Here is a 12,480-nt window from a genome sequence, read left to right as displayed (position 1 = left end):
TTTCAGCAGCAGTAACAAAAGCAGCAGTCATTTTCTATTCTTGCAACTCTCTATGCCCATCCTAAATATAGACACTGCAGCTGGTTCAGACACTACATTGAAGAAAAATGTAGATTTTATTTTTGTTTAAAAGGTTTAGCATGGTGTTGTGACATTTAGCAATGACTTACACAGCATATGAGACAAAGGTGGGTTGCTCCCGGTTTGGCCCAGATTGGGCAAACTGGTAGTAGCAGCGGTGGGAGGCTCTGCCCACCCACTCAGACGCTTCTGTGCATGCATGCAGTGGGTGCGCCCGAACCGGTAGTAGAAAAATTGGCAACCCACCTCTGATATGAGGCCTCCACATAAAAGGTGGGTGGCTGACGGATTTGAAGAAAATATAAAAGATGATAGAAAGTTTTTTGAATAAAGGCTATAGGACTGTGTTGGTGAGGTGGAAATCAGGAGGTTTTACATCAGATAGGGGCCATTACATCTTTTAAAACTGTTATTATTATAATATAAATGTGATTAGAAAAAATGAAGAAATTCCTAAATTGTATATTTTTAAGGTATTCAAAAGAAAAGAAAACTAAAACAGGAAAAAAGCAAAACATATCCTAACCATCTAATCCTACCTTGCATCAACAGAGGGATAGTTTCAAGATCATATGAAGTGATAAGACTGCTTTATGTTGCACTGGTGAACCCACACTTCCAATACCATATCTAATTCTGGTCACTAAGATATTAAAAAGATGCTGAAATTCTAGAAAGAGGGCAGAGAAGAGTAACAAAGATGATAAGGGGTCTGGAGCAGAGGTGAGTTCCTACCAGTTCGGCCCAGTTCAGCCAAACCGGTAGTGGTATGCCAGCCTGGGTTGCAGAACCAGCAGTGACCCAGCCTGGTCATGCCTCTGAACCAATTCCGCAGTTGCCACAGTTGCCGCCGCAATCTTGTTTTTGAGTTCTATTCATGTGCGCAAAGCACACCCACGAGCAAACTGGCAGTAACGCCGGCTAGAATCCACCCCTGGTCTGGAGGCCTTAACTGAGGGAACTAGAAATTAGGTAATGAAGAAAAAGGGCTAGGGGTAATAGGGATAACAGTTTTCCAATACTTGAGGAATTGTCACAGAGGAGAGGGAATCAACTTATTCTCCAAAGCACCTGGGGGCAGGAGAAGATGCAATGGAAGGAAGAACATTAGAGAAAGGTCCAATTTAGAATTAAAGAAAAATGTTTGGACAGTGAGTACAACTAATCAGTGAAATGGCTTGCTTCTGGAACTTGTTGGTATTCTATCCCTCAAGGTTTTCAAGAAGTGACTGGACAGCCATTTGTCCAGAATTGTAGAGGATCTTCTGTATAAGGTGTTGAACCAGAAGACCTCCAACATCTCTTCCATTCCTCTGTTTTCTCTCTCAAGATTACCAAAAATGGTCCATTAACATGGATATCTATCTCTGCAGCATTTAAACACAAATACAGATATTTAAAGCTTAAGCTTATGGTTAAGGCTTTATTTGGAAAATTTCTTTTCTCCTTGGTATTCTGAATTAAAGCAGTCAATAAGTGGACACTCTCCTAGTAGATAATTTTTCTCAGCCATTTTCCTATGGTTCCAGTTTGGCCACTGAGGATTTTATTTTATGTTTTAACGTAATATAGCAATAAGAGTAAAATGCTGTACCATTTCTTAATCTTTCTTACAATACAGGGGATTAAGGAGGACCTTAAATTACAACCTGCCCCAGATGGATGGCATTGCCATTAGGATATGATCTTACCATTTTTAATTTTCTGTTTATGTTATACCTTGCTTTGAACTAAATGAAGCAATACAAAAATATTAGTAATAAAAATGTAAAATATCATGGTAATAAAGACATGATCATGCAGAGATACCTATGCTTTAATTAGTTGAAGAGAGGTTCTTCCTGTGTGCTCCTGTATGCTTAAAAGTAGAGGTAGTCCTCAACTTACGACTACAATTGACCCAAAATTTATGTTGGTGAGACATTTGTTAAGTGAGTTTTGCCCCATTTTATGACTTTTCTGGTAAATGAATCACTGCAATTATTAAATTAGTAACATGGTTGTTACGTGAATCTGATTTCCCCATTGAATTGCTTGTCAGAAGGTCACAAAATGGAATGATATGATTCCAGGACGCTGCAACCCTCATAAATGTGAGTAAGTTGTCAAGCATCTGAATGTAAATCCTAACCATGAGGATCCTGCAATGGTCATAAGTGTGTAAAATGGTCATAAGTCCCTTTTTCGATGCCATTGTAACTTTGAACAGTCACTAAGCAAACTGTTGTAAGTCGAGGACTACCTGTACTTGCACTGAGGTATGGTAATATAATTGAAATTGGAATTTATAGAGATAAGTTTCATCCTAAATCAAAGTAAGGGACAGGGATAATACAAATGTACACAGGAACTGATAAGTATGATGGAATATCATGGTGGTCAAACTAATTCAAAAATATTAGCTCAACTTTATGAGAGATTTAATGGAGCTGAGATCTGCAATCCATACTTCTGCCAGCATCCTGGCTGACTCAGTACTCCATCCCTTCAAGGCACGACCAAGGCTATGTAAAATAACTTGCAGTTATCTCAATTTTTGTTTTATGTTCCTTCCCCAATTTTCTCTATGAATTCCTTTAAAATGTTAACATGTAAGTTATTGGCAAAATATCTCTGACTCTTCCTTTCATTTTACAGTATATTATTTGCAGACATTGTGGGATTTACCAGTTTGGCATCTCAGTGTACTGCTCAAGAACTAGTGAAGCTTCTGAATGAACTTTTTGGAAAGTTTGATGAATTAGCCACAGTAAGTGCATATGTTTTTGTCACCATGAATTTAATATTTAATGCTTTGTGAATTATACAAAGCTGAGGTGTGTTTCTAATCCAATTTCCATCACTTTTTCTTCTAAAAAGTCAATAGCTCTTCAAATACTTTGGTTAACAATCTATAAAACCATGTTTAAACAATTGATGTAAGTTCCAAGTACCATTTTTGTGCTCATGATTGCTAAAAACTGCTAGTTTTGTTTTCTGTCACACTGAGTTAGAGAATGTTGCATTATAGATGACAATTCTAATATAATCTATAAAAATAGGTGTTCCACAGATTTTTTTCTAAAATAAAAAGCCTCTATATTGTAGCCTTTTTCATTCTGTAGCTTTTTAAAAATGTTCTATGCAGTTCTTAGCTACCAAAAGTCAGCCGCCTCTAAAATAATCAATTGGAGCTGCAAACGAATTAGTGATAGAAATAATAATTGAACTGACATTTCATCACCAGTTGTTACATAACACAATTAAAATTATTTTGAAGAATTAATATTGATCATACCGTGCATAGAGTGCAGAACTACATAATGTTCCATATTTTTTTCACTTAGAAAAAAAAACTGATAATATTAATTAGGCAATTTTGTATGTGCACATTCAATTTAAACCTTTATTGTCAATGCACATGTGTACAATGAGACTGGCTGAGCCTCCCTTAGTGTACCCCCAACACAAATACATCTCAATAACTCAGAGTGAAAGAAAGAAAATCCCTAGCCCAGTAAATCATACTAACAAACACACAATCTTCTATACATATATGTTACATTATAATAAATTGCACCAATATGAATATGTTGCACGTTGCACTACCCCTGCAAGTCTATCATATTACATACTTACAATGTTACGTGTATTCAGGAGTGTGACAGCCCATGGATAAAAGTTGTTCTTCAGCTTGTTCGTATGACTGACTATGTTTCTATATCTTCTGCCCGATGGTAGGAGAGTAAATAAATGCTGATCAGGGTGTGAGTCCTCCCTGAGAATTTTCCTCACTCTTATAAGGCAGCACGTCCTAGTGATTTCATCTAGTGGTATCAGGGGGCAGCCTATGATGTTTTGTGCCATGCTCATCAACCTCTGTAATGTCTTTCTATCCACGGTGGTCAAGCCAGCATACCATACCATGCAATAAGTGAGGACGCTTTCTATTGTGGACCAGTAAAAGGAGGTCATCAGTTGTTGTTCTACCTTGTTCTTCCACAAGACCCTAAGGAAGTGGAGTCTCTGTTGGGCCTTCTTGGCCACCTGGATTGTGTTGGCTTTCCAGGTGAGATCTTTGCTAAGATGGACTCCCAGGAATTTGAAGGAGGGGACTCTCTCCACACAGACCCCCTCGATGGAAAGTGGGGCAGGTTCCTCTTTCTTCTTCTGGAAGTCTAGCACTATTTCCTTTGTCTTGCTGATGTTCAGGTGCAAGTTGTTTTTTGAGCACCATGTGGATAATTTTTGAACACCCCCCCCCCCAATATGCTGCTCCATCTCCACCTGTAATAAGGCCCAATACGGTGATATCATCTGCAAACTTGATAATTACAGTGGATGGGTCAGAAGTTACACAATCGTATGTGTACAATGAATGCAGGTATGGACTGAGCACACAGTCCTAAGGAGAGCCAGTGCTGAGTTTCAAGGAGAAGGATATGAAAGACCCAGCCCTCACTGTTTGTGGCTGGTCCATTAGAAAGTCTTTAATCTAGTCAGAGATGGGAGAGGAAAAATTCAAGTAAGTCAGCTTTTTGGTAAGGATGCTCGGCAGAATGGTGTTGAAGGCCAAGCTGTAGTCTATGAAAAGCATTCTGACATAGTTTCCAGGTTTCTCTAGATGACTCACCAAGGAATGTAAAGCAATAGCTATGGTGTCATCTGTCGACCTATTCCCCCTGAAGGCAAACTGGTATTGGTCAAAATTTGGTAGGAGGCATGACCGAAGGTGTTGAAGAACCAATCTGTCAAAGCACTTCATCACTACAGATGTTAATGCAATCAGACAGTTAATTGCTGTTTTCTTTGGGACTGGGATGATGGTGGCTGATTTCAAGCATGATGGAATACTGGCTGTTTGCAAGGAGATGTTAAGGCCCTTGCATTTTCTTTGATTTATTAATTTCATCCTATTTTACTAAAATTCAAGCACCTTTGATACTCTGTTGCATGGGTGTGTTTGTGTGGAATCTACTTGGTTTTTTCTTCTGTTTTGTTTTTTTGCCTGCTATTTCTGTAGTACTAGACAACATACTGCTTATGTAGAAAAGAGAAAAAGTAGTAGGGAACAGAAGCATTAATTTATTTAGTTTAAGTTTTATCCTATACAGTATATTTTATCACATTTAATTTTGCTTTCTAGCACCATTTTTAGCAGATAATTTAGTTTAACAATAGCACAAATTCATTTTTCCTTTGTTTTTATGTTTTGCTAACTTGTACCATACTTTAAATATTTGAAAAAAGAACTTGCATCATGGAGGAAAAAAGTTGCCATTGCATTTGAATCCATCTACCTTGCCGTTGCTCATATTCTTCTTCTCTTATGTCCCATCATCCTAATATTACAGCCTTATCTATGGCATTAGGTTTTGTGTAATGTATCTGAAATAAGATAATTTGAATTGATCATTTGTGCCTCAAATGAGAACTCTAGGTTGATTTGTTTGTTTTGTTGGTTTTCTTGATTGTGTCCATAATATTCTCAGGAGGATTCTCTAATAACAAAGTTAAAAAATGTCAATAATCTACCTATCCTACCTCTTCAAAGTGCAATTTTCATACAACATCACAGGAAATACTGTGATTGAATGATTCTGTATGCTGTAGGCATAGCCATTTTTTTACAAAAATACAACATATTTGATTGATTGATTGATTGATTGATTGATTGAAGTTGAACTGAGTTGATTTGATAACAACAGCAGATAAAATATTTTTAAAAATATTAAAAGTGCCATCATAAAGTGTTTTTGCCTGCTGCTTAAAAAATAACAAATGGCTAGCTTAATGATAGAGGAAACATATCTTTTTATTGTTGCTAGACAGATTTCAAATAGAAGAGGGACATTAAAGAAAATGTTCTTAAAATAGAAGAAAGTAGATATGGGAATTGCTGTTAGTTCAGTCAAATGACACTTGAGGCTTTAAAGATACGTATCAGTATATTGAAATGGTCTCAGAGGCAATTTGATATTGCATCTCTATTAAAATTGTCTTACAGTGAATCAGACAAGATGTATTAGAGGCCAACATATTCTGTGTGTAAAACCAATCTTACCCATGATATATTACAGTCATTCTGTTTAGATAACATATGGGAAATGGCCTAGCTACAAATCAGGTAAAACTTATAGTGACATGAACATCTTAATGAACTTATTCTTTTTTAGAGGATAGATGAATGTATAGCCATCCAGAACATGTGCCAAGATTCAACTCCACTTTTATTATTTATGTAAATTACTGCATTTGGCCACAGTCATTTTGAAACTGTCTGGACTGCTAGATATATGGTTCTATTCAACTGTCCTGAAAGCCTCCCATTTGTTTTACACTGAGTTATGGTTTAACAGTTTAGAAATGATACCCAGGTATAAATATATTTATATATATTTATGTCGGACGAAGTGATATATTCCAGGAAGGCAGGCCTCAATATTGATGACAGATACTTGAGAACTTTTCATTATTATAACTACATAATGTGAATTTGCTGAATTAAATCCTACAAGGATTTTGAGTTAATTGTAAAATTTGTCAAAATATTTACTTTCTCGGGTATGGAATCAATCAAGAAATCTGCCATTATATCAGAATGTTCTTATAATTCCAAAAATACAATATCAACCTTTTAAAGGAGTTACTCCAAGTCTGAGTTCATTACACAATTATGCTTAATTTAATTGTGTATGGTCACATGTTTTCTAGAAATTAAAAATTGTTCAGGAAACAAATTATTTGTGGCCACTTCTTTTTAATGTAATGCAACGGTCTTGCATGTCTGCCCCATTCACAGACTGTATGTAACAATAATACTTGGTATATCTGAGCTGCATTCGAAGCAACAAAGCAGAGGTGGGTTCCTACCTATTCGGTCCGGTTCTTCCGAATAGGTAGTAAAAATCTGGCATACCTTTCTGAACCGGTAGTAATGGCAGCCTGGCCACACCCCCTAACTGCTTCCCTCAGTCATCACTGCTGTTGCTGACATGTTTTTTGGCGGGAAAAGGAGGTAGAGAGAATCAATCCTGTTGCCAAGATATGTAACAGGGGGGAAAAGAAATTCCAATTTCAGCCTCCTGATGTGGCGCGAGACTTTGGATGAAGGAGGGAGGGAGGTTGATCAGCAGGTTGAGTGAGGGGTGGGCGGCAGCATTTTCCCCTTCTCCCAGCCTCCAGAAGCACTCTGCGGGCTTCAACAGGGCTGGGGGAAGGGGAAAATGCCCCCATTTTTGCAAAAAAATGGGGGCATTTTTCCTTCCTCCCAACTCTGCTGAAGCCTGCAGTGTGTTCCTGAGGGCTGGGGAGGCCAAAACTTTTTTTTCTTACTGGGTAGTTTGCAGGGGCTCCATTAACTCCAGCGAGACTGGAGGCCCCCCTCCCCCATCAAAACTTTTCACCACTGTTTCGGTGGGCATGGCTTGATGAAGGGGTCATGTGGCTGAGTGTGTGTGAGTGATGTCAAGTTGACTACATCCACTCAGTCATATGCCCCCTATCTAGCCATACCCACCAATCCAGTAGTAAAGTTTTTTGAAACCCACCCCTGCAACAAAGCCACTTTTAGATCTCTATGGATATTCCATGTATTCCACTCGGTGCATGGATGGGCTTTAACAACAGTTCCATGCTTTTGTATGTTTCTTTAATATGTGCAGCAACAAATGCTGAAGGGTATACATTGCCATTATGTAACAGGATAGCTTTGAGGCTTAACACTGATGAATCCATAAAATAAGTCATTCTTTGGGTCATGTTCACAACTCGTAGCTGTGAACAAACCATCAATGTCAGTACAGAAAATGAGCTTGTCACAAAGCTTAAGAAACTTCTTAAATTATCTTGGTGGCTTCAAAAGGCAGAAATTTTTATACCTGATGAGAGCAAACACTATCCATGTAGTCTTGAAACCAGTAGTTCTGCTTCTGACTTTGATAAACCTCAGTCCCTGACCAGGTCATTTAATTCTGATTACGTAATGAAATGAGACCCACCAGACATACACAGTTCAGCTGGATCATTGTCACTTTCTATGCCTGCTCGGTACATTGCAACATCTTCATCTGTTTCATCTAAGTGCCATTTCTTTGGTGATTTTGATACTAGCAAATTGTCATCATATTGGTCTCATGGCTGAAGAAAGATTAGGGTATTTAATTGATTTCTTATTTTTAACAAATAAACCAGTGACATTAGTGAGGCAGAAATAACAGTATAACAGTATGTCGCATGATTGTTCTCTTCTCACCATATTTTTGGAATAGCAAACGGCATTGACCTCCAAGTTCCTCTGAACCAAGCTCTAAAATGGACATCTTTCACAATGAATGTAAGGAGCCCAGGTTGGACAAAGTACAGTTCATACACTTTCTCAATAAGTCCAGTTATTGTCATCTTTGAGGCTTAAGCATATATTCACACAAATATAGCAGAACTTACCACAGCTGTTCTGACATTGGTGAAACTTTTCTTTTATCATCAACCATCCTATAGGACTTGAAAGAGTTGCATCAATATATATATAAAAATACATATCATTGATACAATAATATCAATCAAATGAGTAGCATCTGGGCATGGAAGCTGCTTGTAAAGCTTTTCCAGGCATTACCCATCCAGTCTAGGCATGCATAGGCATGCCCAAACAATATTCCTTGAATACACGCCTGGGTATACATGAGCTACACAGAACATCTTATACTGCAAGGGAAAATTAGAAAATTCAAAGGTAAATAAGAAAAAATTGCAAAAACGGAAGATTTCTATAAAACAGCATGTGATAGATTACGTTACATATTACTTTTGTGACTAGCAGGTAAATATCTATAAGGTACACACAAAAGTATATAGGAAGGAATCTTTGTTGTCCAGTGTTATCTGAAGAGGGCATTCACTTAAGGTGCAAGTCCTAACTATCAAAGAAAGCAACTTTATTTATAGCAATAGCTAAATGACAATATTTCCTTTTTGGCTGTCCCTTCAATATCACTGGAGATTTTAAAGAAGAGACTGGACAGTCACTTTTCTGAAATGGTATAGGATCTCCTGCTTGAGCAGCAGGTTGGACTATAAGACGTCCAAGATCCCTTCCAGCTGTATTCTGATTGATTGATTGAAGAATGAAGGCATATTTGAAAGTCTTCTGAAATCTTTTTATCATGAACATGGTATCGTAGTATTAAATTCTTTCTTTTGCACTAGCCAAAGGATTAATACTGTTGTTATTGAGAGAGAGAAAGAGACAGAGAGAAAATCTATTAATAGTAGTAATAAAAATAATAAACAAAATTTACAGGTCATAATGGTAAACATGTCTGATAGGGCATGAATTTGTCTCAGTTTGTTCCTTTCCTATTTTGTGCTTCTACCCATACTTGATAATTCAGAATATCTGCTGTAAGGGTACATGAATCTCCTGAGAACTAGTCCTAATAAAAGCAGAATTTCTGAATAGGCACTCATAAAAATATGGAATTAGTTATGCTTTAATTAATAGCAAACATAGACTCAAGTCAAAATGAAAATGTGTTGTTTATCTTCTGGATAAGACATATATATCCACCTAAATTATAGAACAAGAGATTCTTCATCTTTTTTATTTATAGAAGAAAAACATAATTCAATAAAAATAGATTTAGAAAAATGTAGGTATTCATGGATAATAAATATATAAGAATAATAAAGTATAGTGATTGTTGCTAATATAAATGAATTATAGCCTTTTTCTTTCTTACATGAAGTTTTTAATGTCTTGGTTTATTATTTTTTGTTCCGTTTTACTCTGTGAAGTTATTTATTTGAAAGCTAATACTCGGTATGTGTGTATACCAGAAATAAACCAGACACATTATGATATCTCTTCTTCGTTCTTTTCTTATTCATATGATTCTCATCCTTAAGTGTATATAACATTTGTCATCCTTCTGGCATTCTGCCTTAATTTACAGGTTATGATCATTTACTTTTTAACATCTGGGGTTTAAATGCTGCATTTTCTAATCCATGCTATCTTTTTCTCCACCATTGTCTATCTGCATTTTTCATCTCACGCACTTCTATAACCATTAGATTTTTATCCCAGCTGAGAAGAAAAGCATTGAAACTGCACAGATGTGCTGCATATTTGGAAACTACATTGAACTCTCAGCTTACTTCACAATTCTGGCTGTGAACTAACAAAGGGATTGCTGGGAGAAGAGACTGATTTCTTTGTTTAAAGACAGTTCATCTTTCTTCCTTAAAGAGTCATTAAGAAGCTTTCAGAATGAAATTCACATACTAAACAATGGGTTAAATAATAGAGGCAACTAATTTAAGTTCCAAAATTTGAAATGTTTTATCATTTTTCTTTACAAATATGCAACAATCCAACTGTAGATAATCATATGTTGAGCTGCCACAATTTTGTTTTGTATTGCACCAGGTTTTCAATGGAATGGTGGAATATAAGAGAAAACGTATCAATAGGAATTATTTAGGAGAAAAGAAATTTTGAATCTGGAGAAAGACTTGAAAAAGAAAAAAAGCAAAGCATCATAATGCCATATTAGGTCCCATCCCATAATATCTGATCATATTACTTTTAAAGTTATGTGTCTTGCCATGGGTTTATTATTATCTCTTTCTACTCTTTTCCATGGGGATAGATGAGACCATAAAAATCCCTGACAACAATGCCAAGAGACTGTGCATGAAAGCCAAAGGGGACACAAGTGTTTTTTTTTCTTTTGTGCTTTCAACAAAAAGTAGGCATCTTAATGAAGGAATGCAGAACCATGGAAGTAAAGCACTTGCTTAAGGGATGGTGCTACACATAACAAGAACCACGAAGAATATCTTTTAGAAACCAGCTGACTTGCCTTATCTGAAGGGCTTTAAACTAAAACTGGATGGGGAGGGAGACGAAGTTTTAGAAACTACCGTATTTTTGGAGTATAAGACGCACTTTTTTTCCTCAAAAAAGAGGCTGAAAATCTGGCTGCGTCTTATACAGCATTTTTTGCCTCCCGAAACCCCGGTCCCTTCACTAAAATGGCCTTGCATACCCTTATGGAGGCTTTCAGAGAGTTCCTGGAGGCTGGGGAGGGCAAAAATGCCATTTTTGCCCCCCCCCCCCAGGCCCCAGCAGCACTCTATAAGCCTCTGTAAGGCTATGCATGCAAAAAAAATTGACAAAAAATGGGCCTGTTTTTGCAGAAAATGGGCCGTTTTTTGCTCATTTTTGCCCCCCCCCGAGCACTCTGCAAGCTATTCATGCATTTTTTTAAAAAAAAACAGGCCCATTTTTGCGAAAAGCAGGCCATTTTGGGGAGATTTGCAGAATGCAAAACCTTTTTTTTCCTTTTGGAAAGCTCTTTAACTGAGTGCTGTGCCAGCAGAAATAAAATCTTAAGATGCTGCAGATTGTCAGCGATTTCCTTCTCCAGCAGATGGATAAATACACCTGGAAATATCTACCTACCTACCTACTCTCTCTCTCTCTCTACCTATCTTCTGTATTTCTCTCTCTCTCTCCCTCTCTCTCTCTCTCTCCCTCTATCTATCTACCTACCTACTCTTTCTCTCCCTACCTATCTACTGTACTTCTCTCTCTGTCTCTTTCTATTTCTCTCTATATACCCCTCTACCTATCTATCTACCTACCTACCTACCTACCTACCTACCTACCTATCTACTTACCTACCTACCTACACACACTCTCTCTATATCCCTACCTACCTACTATATTTATCTCTCTCTCTCTCTATCTCTCTACCTACCTATCTACCTACCTACTCTTTCTCTCCCTATCTATCTACTGTATCTCTCTCTCTCTCTCTCTCTTTCTATTTCCCTCTCTCTATCCCTCTACCTTCCTGCCGACACATACTTTCTCTCTCTCCCTACCTACCTACTGTATTTCTCTCTTTTTTTCTCTCCCTCTATACCCCTCTAACTACCTACCTACTTTTTTTTTAAAAAAGCCTCTTCAAAACCTTGGTGCATCCTGTACTCTGGTACGTCTTATACTCCGAAAAATATGGTAATTCCAATTGTAAACCTTGGGGCAATCAACCAAGTGTTGAGAAAGAAAGGGAACAGAAAACAGGTGACGAAGAAAGCAACACAGGTTCAGTCAAAAAGAACTCAAATGTCTGTACACCAATGCTCAAAGTATGAGGAACAAATAGGGTGAACCTGAAATCCAAGTACAAAAGGGAAAATATGATATCGTTGTCATTACCTGAACTTGATATCCTGAAACTCATGACTGGAATGTGTAGCTAGAGGAATTTAAATTATTCGAGAGAAGATGAAGAGTTGTAGAGGATGTAGAGTAGTGATGATGCTGGAAACTACCCAGCAACCAGTCTTGCAAGAAACATAATGTATATCCAGAAGTGCTTGAAAAGTGGGAACGAACAAACAGTTCTT

General features: G+C 37.3%; 1 protein-coding gene across 1 annotated transcript in view; it reads left to right on the top strand.

Moving 5' to 3' along the window:
- ADCY1 (adenylate cyclase 1) overlaps positions 1–12,480 on the top strand; it is a 216,805-nt gene that overhangs the window by 110,897 nt on the left and 93,428 nt on the right. The window contains exon 4 of the mRNA XM_081932154.1: positions 2,719–2,830. Within this exon, the coding sequence (XP_081788280.1) occupies positions 2,719–2,830 (112 nt within the window). The remainder of the gene's footprint in view (positions 1–2,718; positions 2,831–12,480) is intronic.

Source organism: Natrix helvetica (genome assembly GCF_964273705.1).
Source record: "Natrix helvetica genome assembly, chromosome: Z".
NCBI classification, from domain to species: Eukaryota; Metazoa; Chordata; class Lepidosauria; order Squamata; family Natricidae; genus Natrix; species Natrix helvetica.
The sequence above is the reverse complement of the archived record's forward strand: the minus strand, read 5'-3'. Positions and strand labels throughout refer to the sequence as shown.